This window comes from Vipera ursinii (assembly GCF_947247035.1).
Source record: "Vipera ursinii genome assembly, chromosome: 2".
NCBI lineage: Eukaryota > Metazoa > Chordata > Lepidosauria > Squamata > Viperidae > Vipera > Vipera ursinii.
The window spans coordinates 70,133,174-70,150,800 of record NC_139513.1 but is presented as its reverse complement, the minus strand read 5'-3'; the positions used below and the strand labels follow the sequence as shown (position 1 = coordinate 70,150,800).

The following is a 17,627-nucleotide window of genomic DNA, read 5'->3' as shown; positions in this document are numbered from 1 at the left end:
ATAACCTCCAGTAATGGAGTACGCACAACTTCTGAAGGTAAGCTATTCCATTGGTTGATTGCTCTCAATGTTAGGAAATTTCTCCTTAGTTCTAGGTTGCTTCTCTCCTTGATTGGTTTCCCTCCTTGTCATGCTTTTTGATCCTTTGGAAAATAGTTTAACCCCCTCGTCTTTGTAGGAGCCCCTTAAGCAGCTTAGACCCATATCCCCCAACTTAAAACTAGATGATCTTTATTTTTTCTTTCTATAGATAGAGAAGTGGTAGCTTAAATAGCAGGAGAAAGATGATTCTCATTTCTTCTTAGTGTCATAGTTTTTTAAAAGAAATTCTTATTGAAAGGATTTTTTATATTCCCAAGTAAATTGGAAAGGACTTCAGCTGTAATGTCTTTATGCAATGGGGTTAAAACTAATTTAATTAAAAGTGAGCAAGTTGGGGCAGCGTCTAGGCTAGAGATATGCCAAATCACCCATCTTTTAACTATTTCAAGAAACTCACGGTGTGGGCCTGATTAATATTATACTATGTCCAGAGTACTTGGAATGGTTTGTTCCGGGGCTGGATCAGTCCATTTAAGGGTAAGACCACTCTGCGATTGATGGTTCTAGCCATTCTTTGTCAGAAGAGCCTATATGCAGGTAGTCCTTAACTTACAACCATTTGTTTAGTGAATGAAGTTACAATGGCACTGAAAAAGTGACTTCTGACTGGTCCTCACACTTATAACCATCAGAGCATCCCTACAATCATGTGATCAAAATTTGGATGCTTGGCAATCAGCACGTTCTTATAATGGCTGCCACATCCTGGGGCCATGTAATTACCATTTGCTATCTCCACACTAACTTCCATCAAGGAAAGCCAATGGGAGAAGCCAGATTTACTTCATCGCATGTGATTCACTTTAAAACTGCAATGACTTGCTTAGCAATAACGGCAAAAAAGTTCATTAAATTGGATGTGACTCACTTACCAAATGCCTTGTTTAGCAAATGGACATTTTTTTAAAAAAAAAATCCCATTTATATCCCGCCCTTCTCCAAAGACTCAGGGCGGCTTACAATCTAAGAAGCACAAATCAATGTGCTTAGCAATAGCCTTCATTCTATGTATATGCCTGCTTATTAGGGCTTTCGCCCCCCCCCAAGCGGCATTATTACAAAGTCAGCTTAATTGCCCCCAACAATCTGGGTCCTCATTTTACCTACCTGGGAAGGATGGAAGGCTGAGTCAACCTTGAGCCTGGTGGGACTCGAACCTGCACTAATTGCAGGCAGCTGGTGTTACTTAAGGAGGCATTAGCCCACTGCTCCACCAAGGCTGGTCCCAGTTGTGATTGTAAGTCAAGGACTACCTGTATTTTGAAACCCATTGGCATAAGCAAATCTTCAAGATGTCATTCTTCAGCATACATTGTAAGGAATCATTCTAAATTTCCTTGAAGGTGAAAATTTTTTAGTCGCCATAAGTAACATAGCGTGAGTGTGGAGTACAAAAGGTGGGAGAAGAGAGAGAGTTGAGAAAGAAGAGGAATGACAGAGACAGAGGGACAGACACAGGTAGAAAAAGGCAGAATCGCTCAGAACAGGATGTTAAGACTCCCTTGGAAGCTCCTCACACCCTTTGATGAGAGAGCAGAGCCCAGGATCACACACAAGGGGAAGCAAACACACAAGTACATAGATTAGTTGTAACTTAGTGAGGACAAGAAGCAAAGAAATTCAAACTTTAAATAAAAATAAGGATGGCTTAAAACAAATTTAAACAAAACAGAAAGAAACATGCAAAATTTCCCAGTTTTCAAATTAACCAGCTGCTATTATAATCTACCACACGAAAAGCATATAAAGTAACAACTCAACCTCATCTCCCCTGGATGTTTTTAAACGTTCATTGCAAGGGATCTGATAAATCGTTTCATCTCTGGGAAGCCTGCATTATTCTTTCACAAATAAAATGAAATTTTCTTTTCTTCTCTGGGTAGGAATTTTTTTTTAAAATTTGATACATTTTTAAAAGTGTTAACATTTAGGCATTTTGCTTTCTCTTGCAAATCATCCTTAGGCTAGCTGGTGGGTTTAGGGTCAAAGGGTATGTGAAAGGACAGGAGGAAAATAAAAACATATACTTACACTTCACCTGGAGAATCTGGTCACTTAGATTAGCTTGGATGTAAGATCTGCTGTAATTCGGTAAGACCAGACCTAAGCTGGAAAAGGAAAAGAGAGAAATCACAGCCGTTACCAAAGCAGCTGCACTGGTGATGAAAACAGTCTGAATAGAAGACAATAACTGAACATTTATAGCAGGGGTGTTAAACTTCCAGCCTGGCCGGGTTGCATCTTAAGGAGGCCGTGCCCACACCAGCTCCAGCAATGCAAAAAAAAAAAGTCTCAGTATGTCGTGACACGTCACATGATGCGGCAAGTTTGACACCCATGATTTACGGCAACAAATTGGCTTGCGAGATCATCAGGGTTGAAGACTGATATATCTGGAAGGAATTGGACTGAGGCCACCTGTCTTAAGACCTCTATGAAAGTGTTGGATGTTGCAAATTGTCCAAGGAGCGTTTAATGAACTGATGTTATACAAGACTGAATCTCAGAATGGTCTGTCTTTGTCAGGAATGAAATACAGCTAAGAATAAAACCAGTATCTTTAAAGGACACTTGTTGGAAGCAGAATTAGAAATGAAGATTTGAGGAAGTTAAGTTTACAATGTCTTTCCCAGGAGAGTCTGTTTGCCATGCCATATCAAGACTTCATTCTGAAACACAAATTCATGGCAGACATAAACATCTCTTATTCTATGCATGATTCTCAGATAGCTGGATTAGAAACAACTGGCTATTTGTTGAGCCATCTAGTGATAAATTGGTTTTCCTAGAAAATTTCAGAGGAATATATATATTTGCAATAAACATACAACGCACTAGATGGCAGCCTCACTTAACAGTTTCTGGTTGCAGATTTCAAACATGATATAATCTTCATATTATAATAACTAGCTCCCTTTTATTACATTATAGTGGGAGTATATATACATTGGAAAAGTGTTATGCTTTAAAAAAATCAATGGATGCTTCTTCCCAGATTTTATTTCTACCCTTCAAGACCTAAGGGCACAGTCTTCCGAGTGAGATTCAAGGTTTTGGTTATGGTTTTCAAGGCCCTACATGGCATGGGTCCGGAGTACCTCGGGGATCACCTGCTGCCGGCGTCAACTTCCCTCCGCCCTGTGCATTCCCACAGAGAGGGCCTCCTCAGGGTGCCACCGGTCAGAGAATATCAGCTGGTGGCCCCCAGGGGGAGGTCCTTCTCTGTGGGCGCCCCGGACTTATGGAATCAGTTGCCAGTTGAGCTCCGGACGGCGCCTGACCTTCGCTCCTTCCGACGTGATCTGAAGACCTATTTATTTGAACAAGCCGGCCTGGCCTGATGGGGGATGTGTTGGGGTTTTTATTGCGGGTTTTTTATACCATTATTTATTGTTTTAGCTCGGGCTCCTATTTAATTCCCTTTTAACTTTTGTATTTTGCATTTTATATGTGCCCTGTTCACCGCCCTGAGTCCTTCAGGAGAAGGGAGGTATACAAATATAATAATAATAAATAAATATAATAATAAATAAATATAAATGGATCCACAAAGAACATCTGCCACTGTATAATTCAGCACCAGCCATTTGTAGCATCAACCGGCTATTGCTCTGCTGACATAGCATTATTTAATTTTTTATTTTAATTCCATTTATATCCCGCCCTTCTCCGAAGACTCAGGGCGGCTTACAAGCTTAGCAGTAGCCTTCATTCTATGTATATGCCTGCTTATTAGGGCTTTCATACACCCCCCAAGCGGCATTATTACAAAGTCAGCTTAATTGCCCCCAACAATCTGGGTCCTCATTTTACCTACCTGGGAAGGATGGAAGGCTGAGTCAACCTTGAGCCTGGTGGGATGCGAACCTGCACTAATTGCAGGCAGCTGGTGTTACTTAAGGAGGCATCAGCCCACTGCTCCACCAAGGCTTAAAGAAGAGAGGCGTTTTATTTCCACAATGATAGCTGGATGATATCATAATCTCTAGAGCAGAAGTGTCAAAAAATGTCAAGGGGTCACCTTTCCTGTCCTCCTAAGCACTCACAATAACTACCAATGACTACATTTGTTACACTGTTTGACGCTGAATTGTTCTTGTACCAGAGTTTCTACTAGTGTGCTGTGATTGACCCAGTTTTCAAAGGGATGATCTCAAAAATACTCTAACAGACTTTATTACTGAATTCTAAACATGTACTTCGGTGAAAAATATAGAATTTCAAAATAACTTAAAAGATCAAGCCACTATGTTGTAATCCTTTGGTTAATATTGGCTATCAACTTTAGTAAAGTTGCTTTCAAGTTAGACTGACTTCTGATGGCTTATATGGACACATCTGTGTAGTTTTCTTTAGAAAAAATATAGGTGCAGTTTGCCATTATTTTCTTCTGGGATTTTAAAAAAAATCCCACAATTTAGCTTAAAAACTGGTTTCCTAAGGGGATCTCAGCCTGAGTACTCACCAGAAACTGCCCTGCTTAGGTTCCCAAACTAACCAGGATTGGCTGAAAGCTCTACCTGCTAAAAGGTTATCTGTTTAAATCATTATGGTCAATCACTAAACCTTTGGCACATTAGATAAAATTCTGAAGAACACAGTCATGAGACACAGAGAGAGAGAGAAACAGAAAGAGAGAGAGAAACAGAAAGAGAGAGAAATAAAGACAGAGAGAGAGAGAAAAAAAAAGAGAGAGAGAGAGAGAGAGAGAGAAGAATGAATTTCTGGTCTTTTCCCCATCAGCAGAGAATTGCATTATCTTCTAAAGGGGTCTCTTAAGAGTATTTCTCCTAAGCATTCTTTTAATCATCACTTATGGAAGAGGTACTGTATAACAAATAGAAGAAGACTCTGTTTTACTTGGCTACTTCCTTACCTGTAGTTTGTGCTTTTGATAGGTGCCCAAGTATAGGTTCTATGAACTTTATCAATATACCCCTGTAGAGTCAAAAGGAATGAATGACTAAATAGTGCTCATTACATTTATGAAAAACATTAACTAGCTGATTTCAAAGATTTTTGGCCACATTTCATTCTTCCTCAAATAAATGGTAAATAAACCAATGTACACCACAATTAACATTAAGGAACTGGTGAAGTATATATTCCAGTTAATCTAACCAATCCCAACTACTAATGTAGTTCTTGTATTCTAATATATTGGACATTTCTGTGAAGTCTTTTGAGATTGTTCTACATATAATGAATTTAAATGTTAAGACTGCCCAAATCCAAAAACACTCTGGGAAGTTTGCAATATTTGTAATATGCAAGTTAAAAAAATTGATGACTGTCCAGGCCAAAACAGCACTCCCAACAGTCATAAAAGACACAACAGGGTCTCCACAGATACCTTAACATCAGGTGTAGGAACCAAGCAAGTCTTAAGAGACTTGGCCAAATGGAATAATGATTTAATTCCATGAAAATCATATTTTTCATATCCTAGTTCCCAGCTCCCTGTATGTTCCCAAAAAAGGGCCACTCTTTTTGAAATCTGGCAGCTCAGACTTAAAAGTCCAACATATTTACCTCATCAAGGGATTTTATCAGAGTCTTAATATATTGTTGATCTTTATTTCCATCTATCATGCTTCGGCGAATCTAAAGATGGGAGAACAGAAAATGCTATCAAGTTGGGTGGGGATACATAACAGTGGTAGCACACAGGAACTGCATTTACAGTTACCTTTTTATATACTCTTCTGTTCAAATCCCAAGAAAATCTCTTAACAGGATAGGATCTGCATTCATGCATGATTCATACTATGGTATAAATGCACATACACATAAATATGCAATTTACAATACAGAAGTATAAGAAATAATTATGTAATTACAGGTAGTCTTCGACCTACAGCCACAATTGGGCCCCAAATTTCTATTGCTAAGGGAAACATTTGCTAAGTGAATTTTGCCCCAGTTTATGACCTTTCTTGCCACGGTTGTTAAGTTGGAACGGACCTTGGAGGTCATCTAGTCCAATTCCCTGCTCAGGCAGGAAACCCTATATCATTTCAGACAGTCTCTTCTTAAAAACTTCCAGTGTCTAGAGGCAGGTTGTTCCACTGATTAATTGTTTTAACTGTCAGGAAATTTCTCCTTAGTTCTAGGTTGCTTCTCTCCTTGACCAGTTTCCATCCATTGCTTCTTGTCCTGCTTTCAGGTGCTTTGGAGAGTAGCTTGACTCCCTCTTCTTTGGGGCAGCCCCTGAGATATCGGAACACTGCTATCTTGTCACCCCTTGACCTTCTGTTCATTAAACTAGACATACTCAATTCCAGCAACCGTTCCTTGTGTGTTTTAGCCTCCAGTCCCCTAATCATCTTTGTTAAATGAATCTGGCTTTCCCATTCACTTTGCTTGTCAGAAGGTTGCAAAAAGGAACCACAGGACCCTGTGATAAATATGTGTCAGTTGTCTGGTGTCTGAATTTTGATCACATGACCATGGGGTTGCCGCAGTGGTTGTAAGTGTGAAAAATGGTCATAAATCACTTTTTCCAGTGCTGTTGTAACTTTGAACGGTCACTGAACAAACTGTTGTAAGTCGAGGACTACCTGTATACATAAAGACATTATTCCAAATTGCCATCACCAGTACTGCAAAAATCCTGTTGTGACAATGTAGCACTAAGTTTGCCAAAGGAAAAAAATCTGATGCTTAGACTTGTAAAAGTAAACTTTGTAGAAGCTTACTATTCTGCACTGAGAAAAGATTGCTACAATGCCATTAGAATCTTTGTTTTTAAATAATTGTATCATAGTTTTTGCATTTTCATTTTTTGGGTTGTTGTAGGCTACTCTGATAGTCTTTGATAGAAGAACTATATAAACATTAATACAAATTTTTTAAAAAATATAATTACGGTACATATGTATTTGCCTCAGATAAAGCAGAGCTGATCTATTGTTATCTCTTACCCTTTCTTTGTTCTCATCCTCTAGTTCAGCATCAAGGAAATCCAGGGTTACAGGTTCTTGAAAATTGATGATCTGAAAGAATAACCCCAAAGTAGTGATAGGTGGACTCACTGGAGAAGAGCCTAATGCTGGGAAAGATCGAGGGCAATAGAAGAAAGGGACGACAGAGAATGAGGTGGCTGGATGGAGTCACTGAAGCAGTAGGCATGAGTTTAAATGGACTCCAGAAGATGGCAGAGGACAGGAAGGCCTGGAGGAACATTGTCCATAGGGTCGTGATGGGTCGGACACGACTTTGCAGCTAACAACAACAACAAAGTGATGGGTGGTGTGAATGAGATGAGAATTCAAGATTATCATCCTGTTCACAATAAGCATGTCGAAACAATTCTTGTTCTATGCCTTGACAGAGTCTTTTTTTGCCTTCAAGTCAGTGTTTATTTAGTAAATTTATATGCCGCCCATCTCACTATCCAGTGACGCAGTATTGATTCCTACTGACTGCCTGGACAAATCCCTGCAGTTTTTTTCTGGCAAGGTCTTTCAGAAGTGGATTGCCATTGCCTTCTTCCTAGGGCTGAGAGACAGTGACTGGCCCAAGATAACCCAGCTAATTTCATGCCTAAGGCAGGGCTAGAGTATACATAGTATAAATGCTGTTATAAATTATGATGTTCAGTAATTAGAGATGCTGACAGTTTGTAACTGAAACATTTTGTACAAAATGCAAATGTATGCTGTTGGGAGTAAATAGAAATTTTCCATATACACATAAGAATCTCAGACTTAGATGTACGGGGAGCTGTAACTGGAAAGAATGCTTTAATTGTAAAATTAATTATTCTTCTGTAAGACACTTAGAACTGATTCAGAGATAAGGCAAGCCATCCCTTCTTTTAAACAATATATCAATAATATAGGTAAAGTAAAGCAGTCCCTTAGGATTTTACTCCGCTGCTTGTTGCTGACTCTAGGGGGCAGTGCTCATTTTCATTTCAAGGTCATTGAGCCAGTGCTGTCGAAGACATTTCTGCAGTCATGTGACCAGCATGATGTCATGGACCAATGTTGTCTTTCAACCTAAGTGACACCTATTTATCTACTCGCATTTGCCTGCTTTCAAACTGCTAGGTTGCCAGGAGCTGGGGCAACGATGGGAACTCACCCTATTGCATGGCGCTCAGGTCTCAAACCAGGGCTGCTGGCTTTCCAGCTGATAGGCCCAGTGTCTTAACCACTGAGCCATCATGCTGCCCCTATTAGCAATATAACCTTACCTTAATATCTCGTTATATCTGTTCCTAATAGTTCACTTAGTAGTAGGCAAACTAAGATCTGTTGATTTGCCAGGATAGAAATGAGATATGAAGAATGGATGATTAAATGCATGTTGTCTTATAAAGGCCAAGTCAGAAGCACTCAACAAGACCAGACTATTTCATTATAATAACAATGCAGAGCTGTTAATGGCTTCCGCCATCAAAAGATATGAGACTCTCAGCCCATTATGCCACACTGGCAGAAAAAAGAGGTAAAAAAATTGAACCTTACTTCTATTATAAATAGAGCTTGTAGCTCACACTTGATAATTGCCAGATTTCTTCTTTATCATGTTTCTAGGTTTTGCAATCAATATACTTATCAAGAGCTACATCCTTGAATCATTGTGAGACTTCTAGAAGCCCGGCATATATATTCTTCAATAAGTGGTTCACTGGATGACTGATGGTATGTTAACCAGAAAGTTTTTTCTCAAGGCTTCTACAGCAGGGAGAGACACCACTCTGTTGGAATGGGACATCTTGCCATGGCTATCTTGCCATGGCCAACTTGCCATGGCCAACTTGCCATTGCCAACTTGCTGCAGCTAACTTGCCATGGCCAATTCAAAATGGCCAACTCATGGTAGGGCAACGTGCCGCTGGATAATTCAACAATTCAATTTAATTATTTAAAATAATTTTAAAAAATATTTTAATTTTTGTCATTCACATTTCATTTTGTTCCTCCTTTGGCATCCTTTCTTTAATGATTCTATGCCAACATTTTTTTTTAATATTGCTATAATTCTTGTCCTGTGGTGAGTTGTTCTGTAGTGAGTTGGCCATGACAAGTTGTCCTTTGGTGAGTTGGCTGTGGTAACTTGGCTGCAGCGAATTGTTCTAGGCCCCTCTCTTGATCAATCTGGACTACAACAGAAAGCTAGAGACTCTGAATCTAAAACTGTTTCTGGGCCTACCAGACCATATGGCAGGGACGTGTGTCTGTGAATGATTGTTTCAAAAGTGTCTGCTTAGAAAAAAGTTCTTTGTCAAACCCCACTGGGCAGGTAAAAAAACAGAAAGAAAAGAAACCCTCAACAGTTTTTGGGAGGGTTTTCAGTGGATTTTACACTGAAAGGATGTGACAGTGACAAGACAAAATTTGAGAAGCATAGTAGGGCTTTAGGGTATGTGCAGAACCAATTTGACGTTTCAGCAGTCACTAGAAATGCATGAATTTAAGTGAGAAATTATATTGTACTTTTATTGATTTATGAAAGGCATATGATAATGTGAATATATTTATTTCTTGTATCTTATATACCAGTTGGAACTGAAAGTTGTGAAGTGTGATAGAAGTGCTATGTGGTAGAAGTGAAATTACCTAATAAATGAAAATGGTTCGTCAGTGAGCAGAGGTAACAAAAAAAATTGAGTTTGTTAGAAAGAATACATATGGCCAAGAAAAGCTTTGCTAGAATCTATTCCATTTTGTGCATAACTAACCAGTTTATTGTAATAAAAAAGATATTAACATAGCACTTAATACCAAGGTGTCAAAGAAAAAAGTGCTTTCATTGGTTTGAAATTTCCAAACCAAGTTTTAGGATACTAAACATTTTTTGTGTACAAATGTAATCCGATTTCTAAGTAGGAAGAAATGCAAAAATGAAACCAGACATCAATGGTGTGAAATTAGGATCGAGTTCTACCACACTACCAGGACAAAATTTTACTAGTCACTTTTCAATCTTTACTCCATCAAATGCAAGTCTGAATGCCATTTGAATCAATCAATTAATTAATGAAGAAAATAGGAACTTGTTATTTGGAAGCATTCAAAACTAGTCAAATTCTCAAGTGTCCAGAAAGATATATTCTACTCATATGCCAAAATAATGTCTTCTAATTAGAGTTGAAAGAACAAGGTACTATTTAAAGACAGGCATTGCTATGAAAGTTATTTGGATTTAAGACACACACACACACACACAAAACACAGAGAATTATGGCTGTTCCTTGGGTGATTTTACTGTGCTGAATAATTTGAACTGTTATTGATCAGAGTCACAGTGAAGTGACTAAATAAATTGCTATGGTTTCTGTCCATCTCTGCCACATCATCTGCCTATTAATAAGGCTGATGAACTGAGCTGGAAATTTCTACCAATGAAATGTAACTCAATCTGATCAATGCCATTTTTCAATTCCTTAATTTCTGGCTGCCCTTTCAATGACAGATTTATCTGACTAGTATTTGAGCTAGAAGCCTGTTCTTTTTGCTCCACTCTGATGATTGCAGAACTTCTGAGATAAAATAGCCTAAGGCTTTCATCCACTCCTTTTCTTTTGGTTAATACCCCCGAGCAAGTAATATTTCATAAAATGGTCTAGCTAATTCTTTCCTATACTTGCTAAGAAAGAATGAGAAATACATATATTATATTGTCAAGATGAGCCAATATGTGCTTTGTGACTCTCAGGAACATATTTTCTTCTCTTCTACTTGAAGCACATGAGCATATTTGCCCACAGTCAATGAATTCCACCCTGCAGCCAAAACAATTATTTCAATCCCAAATATCTGAATTTCACACTGCCCAACATCCTTAGTCATCATCAATGCCAGTAAGTTAGAACAACCATGTCTATAAAGACAAAGGGAATGACTGAAGTGAAGGTTCAGTTCAGTAGCTCTTGTCATTTATACATGATGTGCATATTATGGAACTTCACCTGCAGATTCCACCATCAGAGTGGGCTTCTATATTTCCTAATCCAGTTAAACGCCATAATTCTGCTATGGCTAACTGATTAGCAGATATTGTGCTGTTCCTGTCTAATGTATATTCTCAAAATGGATATTTTTTCTCACTTTGTTGCTGAGGAAATTAAGCAGGTCGTCCCTGTGTGTTTATTTGAGGTAGCTACTCCTTCAAGGATTGCCATGTTTAGCATGTGCTGCGGTGGCTGACTTGCATTTGACACCCAAGAGCAAATGTGTTCATGGGACAACTAGCTGAGGGAAATACTATCATCATGCAGTCTTATGTATATCTTCGCATTTAATCCAGCAAAGTCAAATTGAGCTCAGTCCCTGGAAAGTATCCGTAAGATTATAGCCTCAAAATCCCACTTTTTTTAAAAAAAGGATAAATTACACATTTTGGTGTTAATGTAATTAGCTAAATCTTTGGATGCAATTCTAATTTAAGCTTTGAAAATCTCTCGCCAGTTATAATGCTCATCGACATTATAATGCATTTAATAGTTAAATCTTTTTTGTCTTTGTGCAAGGGGCTCCATGCCAAAAGCTGATTGGGCAAGGCTCCCAAGAAGAACACAGCTAAATCAAAAGAGTGAGGAGGACCAAGGCAAACATTTTAAATACAACTATCTCCTTCTACCCATCCCCCACCCTGAAAGTAGCTAAGCAATAAACCAAGAAAGCTGACAAACGTTAAAGTGCTGAAAATGTTAAGCCTTGTAAAAGGATTTAAAGTGTGAAAAGCAAAAGTTCACCACTGTTTCTTTTTAAAATTTTTGCAGCAAACTGTACTGTCAGATTTGGTGACAATGATGTGTGGATTTCAAGATTGCATGAAAACCATCCCAAGGGTTGCAAATACAACAACCTAAGAGTGTTTGTTGGCCCTCTCTGGTGAGAGACAGGATTTGCAAGTCTGTTCTGCTATTATGGACATAGGGCAAGATCAATTTTCTGGAAGAAAAGCTTTACACCTGACTAGATTAGAGAAAAAAGTCCTGCAGGAAGTTGAGACCCAAGGTTCTAGGAATGTAAAGGAATGAACATCAAAGGGGCAAAGAATGAAAGAGATAGAGTGGAAGGAGTGACGGGAGAGTTCACAAAGTCACAGTGAAGGGGGGAAAAATGATGCTTAATTCACTAAAACGTTTTGGGCCAGAGAATTTATGAGTGCTACATTTCACATATCCATTATAAACATTTATGCCAAGCTTTGATTATTAGTCAATAATAAGTATATGCAGCTATACATCCTACAGAACAGGAGGACTGATCTTTTCAATTGCCAAGCTCACTTTCTGGCCAGATGGTGGCATATGGTGGTCAATCCGTGACTCAGAGGTGGCTAAAATGTGAGTGGTGCACTTGTTTGTAACAGCTGTTTGAATACGCTTTCAGTCTAATGGAAAATTGCCACCATTAACATTTCCACCCAACTCATTAATTCCAATCCAGGCAGTACGAGATACTCACCTTTAGACAGGCATACTCAGTATCCACATAATAGCAAGAATGTCTTTCCAGGAAAAATGAAAGAGGACAAGCTTATTGCAGTTAGTTTGGGGCGGGGGGAAATGGAAGAGCTCATCATGATAAAAAATGGCGAAAGAGGAAAAATTGTCTTTCTAACACTGTCTGTTTTGCGGTTGCTGCTAACAAGATGGACTAAATCACTACATATTTTTTGCAATGATTTTGAATACACATTCACATGCCCAAAAGTATTCTTACCGGAGGTTGCAGGTTTGGATGTAGCAATACATATCCATTCAAGTCGATAGCAAATACATAGCCATTAGCACCCAACTAGATGGAAAGACAAAAAAGAAAGGAAAATGCTCCTGAAGAGAAAGATTACATCTCAAAAGGACAGAATGGAGTTGTGTCAAAGCTTCTTTACTCTGTGTCACCTCCTGCTTATCTAATACCCAACCCAAGCAGAGAATAAAGGTCCATCACATTTTCTAAATGAAAGGAAAGGATTTCAGTTTGCCTTAGTGATCTTCATTCGAAAGATGAAAGACAGTTTGGGGGTGAAGTAGAGAATTTAGGGAGGACACTCCTAGGAAAACTAACACCCCTCTTCCTATCCTGCTTCCTTTTTTTAAATGACAGAGTTTGAAGAACATAACATCTTCCCTACTCACATTGTATCGTGGTGTCAGCTTCTTGATATCGTTTAGGGCCACATCAATCCCCACAACACCCAGGATGAGCTGGTTCTGAAAACACATAAACAACAATGACAGTTCCATTCATTACATCATTCATTATTCTATTATTTGAAATTGAGCCAGTCGAGGTGCTGACTCTATTAATTTCTACTGTTTGTGTCTAAGGCAGCCCTCAACCTCTTTGAGTAGTCCTGACAGGGAATTCCAGGAGTTTTAATCTGGCACATCTGGAGGTGACTGATTTGGAGAAGGAGGATAGAGTATGCCATGCCTACTTCCTCCACAGAATTCATTGGTCCAGTTACTATATAACAATCAACTCATATACTTTTACATTTTACAATTAAATTGTTCAAAAACTAGAAGTGGACAATACGTAAGTATACCTGAGAAACTAATGGAAATATCAACATGTTTTCACAAGATGAATTTAGTATTTCACAAGATGAATTTTGCTTCAGTATTTGGGAGAAGATGTGTTAATTTCCTGAAGCAGGCTGGATGCAAGGTAAGCTGTGAGCTGTCAAAGAATTTCCAAAACCCCTCCTTACAGCAAGAGAAAGTGTAAAATATCACAATATTTAGTCAACTGAATGTCTGTCCGTTTAATGCTGAAGAGAGAGTTGGAGGACACATAGTACCAGATATCTCAGCCGTGAATGAACTTTGTCACATTTGTTGTAAGAAGTCATGGTGGTGCAGTGGTTAGAATGCAGTATTGCATTCAAACTCTACCCACAGCCAGGAGTTCGATCCTGATTGGCTCAAGGTTGACTCAGTCTTCCATCCTTCTGAGGTTGGTAAAATGAGGACCCAAACTATTGCAGGCAATATGCTGTCTATGCTATTGCTATTGATGCCTGCAGGGGTCTCATGACCCCATTTGGCTTGTCAGCTCAGTTTAGAATAAGGGGATAGCTTTCTTTAAAGAAGTCCGAGTCATGGAGCACCTGCTCCAAGTTTACACACCTCTGCTCCAGTACAAATTTGAACTATATGTTCTTTTCAAATGTAGGAACATTATGTCATGGTGTTTTACTATTTGCATAAGCATTTTTAAGTAAATTATTATTGTATTGTATTATATATTATTATATTATATTATATTATATTATATTATATTATATTATATTATATTATATTATATTATATTATATTATATTATATTATATTATATTATATTATATTATATTATATTATATTATATTATATTATATTATATTATATTATATTATATTATATTATATTATATTATATTATATTATATTATTATATTATATTATTATATTATATTTATTATATTATATTATTATTATATCATATCATATTACATTACATTACATTATATATAATAATAAAGTTGGAAGGGACCTTGGAGGTCATCTAGTCCAACACCTGCACAGGCAGGAAACCCTATACCATTTCAGACAAATGGCTGTCCATATTAATTTAATTAATTAATGTCACCTAAATCTATGTCATAACTTTTCTGTATATCAGTTATTAGGCATCCCAGAATTCTCTGGAGTCAAATTTTTCTTCTAATATTCCAGCAATTCTGAAAACTGCACATAAGCAACATCCAGTGAAAGAAAATGGGAGGAGAAGAATATTAGTGCTAGTAGCAATGCTCCCTGCTCCCATAACCTCTCCTAAGGGCAGATGGGTTGTAGTTTTGGTCAGCTTCAACTACCTACAGAAACAAGGAAATTATTGCCTTTTGTACTGTGGTCAAACTGAAGAAGTGCTGTACTTTGGCTCTTGGCAGCAACTCTGTGGTTTACATCTTTTCCATTCCATTTAGGATAACATATGGTGGTTGTTATAGCTAAGTTCTCACAACTACTATTGCTCTGCACTAGTCTAGCTGAAATCTCTCTTCGACAATGTACATAAGTTGACTTACTTTTCCAACAATATTAGCGAAGACTCTGCTCTCAAATTAATTGATTATGGAATTATCAGCTGTTGATTGGGACCTTTCCTTTTTATTATGTATGTTGGTTATTTCAAATTCTTGATACTAAATTAAAATCTTAAAATTAAAAGCTCCATTATGTGTTTGATGTGACAGATCCTTTTAAAAATTAACTTTATTGAATTTTCTTTTGCAGAATAAAAACAATATAACAACAACAATAAAAGTTTCCCCATTTTATGACCTTTCTTGCTACGGTTGTTAAGTGGCAAGTTAAGTTGTTAACTATAGTTGTTAAGTTAGTAATATGGTTAATAATAATAAAGTTGGAAGGGACCTTGGAGGACATCTAGTCCTACCCCCTGCTCAGGCAGGAAACCCTATACCATTTCAGACAAATGGCTGTCCGATCTCTTTTTAAAGACTATCTTAACTTGTTTTTCTAATCTGTTTTTTGAGGTACTGTTTTTAATAGGTTGGGCTGTTTTTTCCCTTTATGTAAAGACGGATGCAAAAAACAAGTTAAAAAGTTTCTCCCTGTTGCTTGTCACCTTCTTGCCACCTTCTCCCACTAATGGGCCAATCATTTCCTTCACCTTTTTCTTGTTTTTTACATGTTGAAAGAAGCTTTTTTTGTTATTTTTGACTTTTGTCACAAGCCTTAGTTCATTTTGAGCTTTAGCTTTCCTCACTTCATCTTTGCAGGCTCGGGATATTTGCTGATATTCTGCCTTAGTTATGTGCCCCTCTTTCCACTTGTTATACTTTTTTTAAAAAAATCCCATTTATATCCCGCCCTTCTCCGAAGACTCAGGGCGGCTTACAATTTAAAGCACAAATCAATGTGCTTAGCACATACTTGTCCTTTTTGTCTTTCAGTTTACCAGAGAGTTCTTTATGCAGCCATGCTGGTTTATTTTGAGAACTGTTATTTTTCTTCTTTTTTGGTATCGTGCTAGACTGGGTTTTTATTATCTCACTTTTCAAATTTCCCAAGCTTCTTGAGTTGTTTTCCTCTTGAGGATTCTCATCCATGGAATCATTCCCAAGCTCTAAGTTTATTGAAATTAGCTCTCTTAAAGTCCAAGACTCTAGTTTGAATGTGTTCTAAATGCTTGTGCTTAGATAATGTTGAATTCCTGTGGCTTCAACACCTTCTACTATCATTTCATCCCTGTTAATGAGAATGAGGTCCAGTATGGCTAATCTCCTAGTTCCCTTCTCTACCTTTTGGGAGACAAAATTGTCTGCTAGGTTTATAAATGTAATGTAAAGAAAAGAGAAAAAAAGTAAAAGAAAAGTGATAAATAAGACAGAAATGAAAGAAAAGAGATAGAAAAGAGATAAGATAAAGAAATGGATTCCAATCTTTACAACAGTTATAAATGCATTTATATTTTATTCCCTCTCTTTAAGGTTACATTGTAGGAAACAAAGAGAGATCTGGAATACTAGATGCCTGAAAAATCTGGGGAGGATTGTTGCACTCCCTTACTACGTGAACGATGATTGAAATATCTAATGACATCTACCAATATCAATATCCTTTGGTAATATTTTATCAGAGGCTTGCAAGACAGAGCCAGAGAAAAATGCAGTCTGGAAGTTAATTTCTTATGTGCAGTGTTCACCCTTTAAGTGGTACATGTAGCCAGGCTTGGTGTGATTTAAAGAACAACTTGTAACTCAAATTCAAGAGGAATATTTGATTCTCAGCATTGAGGACTGGACATTTTGCACCTAGGTTTTCTGAGCTATGGCATAAAACACATTAATCCTGGGAGTCACACCAGAGTATTGGAGAAACCAGGCCCTTTCCAATGACTGATGAAAATGCATAGCCAGCCTTTATTGGGTTCTTCTAAAGAAAAGTACATTTTTTTTCTTTAAAAAGACACCTGCAAGAAGCCACCGTGTCAACGACTAAATGGCGCAGCATGGGATGCTCATTTCAATGGAGCTGCCATGCTGCTTTATGAAGCCATAACTAGGCTCCCTGGAGAATAAATGGCTTGGTCTTTGGCCTTGTCACTTACCTAGTTGGGAAACAGATCATTGCCTGCTGAAAAGCAAGCTGACATAGAATGCCATGGCAGATCTATTGCTGCTAATAAATCTAAACAAGTAGGGATGTAGGAGCATAATGCAGATGAGACAGATTGCTGGTAGACATGCTGTGAATCTACTCACTGGGGAGAAAAAGAAATGTGTGATCTACTTAGTGGCACTTGTTCGTCTTGCCATATAGAGTGATAAAGTGTACAAATATATAGCCACTGCATTTGTGCTGCTGCATTAATAAAATCTTCAATAATATTATTTGTTATTACGTGACTCCTTTGGGCTCGCCATGAGAGGCCACAGAGCCAGGTTTTGACTCCTTTTTGGAAGGCTAGGAGAGTGAAGGCCGTCTCATCTTGGGGGGTGTGTGTGTACAATATTCCACAAGGTGGGGGCAACGGCAGAGAACTTATCTTCCTA

The 17,627-nt window shown here is 37.9% G+C and overlaps 1 protein-coding gene across 1 annotated transcript in view; it reads right to left on the bottom strand.

The window, feature by feature from the left end:
- The window catches only part of CACNA2D2 (calcium voltage-gated channel auxiliary subunit alpha2delta 2), a gene marked incomplete at both ends in the record, with an annotated part of 699,157 nt that overhangs the window by 40,250 nt on the left and 641,280 nt on the right, over positions 1–17,627 (bottom strand). Inside the window, 6 exons of the mRNA XM_083355340.1 lie at positions 2,134–2,210; positions 4,979–5,040; positions 5,635–5,706; positions 7,026–7,097; positions 12,786–12,860; positions 13,202–13,276. Of these exons, the coding sequence (XP_083211466.1) occupies positions 2,134–2,210; positions 4,979–5,040; positions 5,635–5,706; positions 7,026–7,097; positions 12,786–12,860; positions 13,202–13,276 (433 nt within the window). The remainder of the gene's footprint in view (positions 1–2,133; positions 2,211–4,978; positions 5,041–5,634; positions 5,707–7,025; positions 7,098–12,785; positions 12,861–13,201; positions 13,277–17,627) is intronic.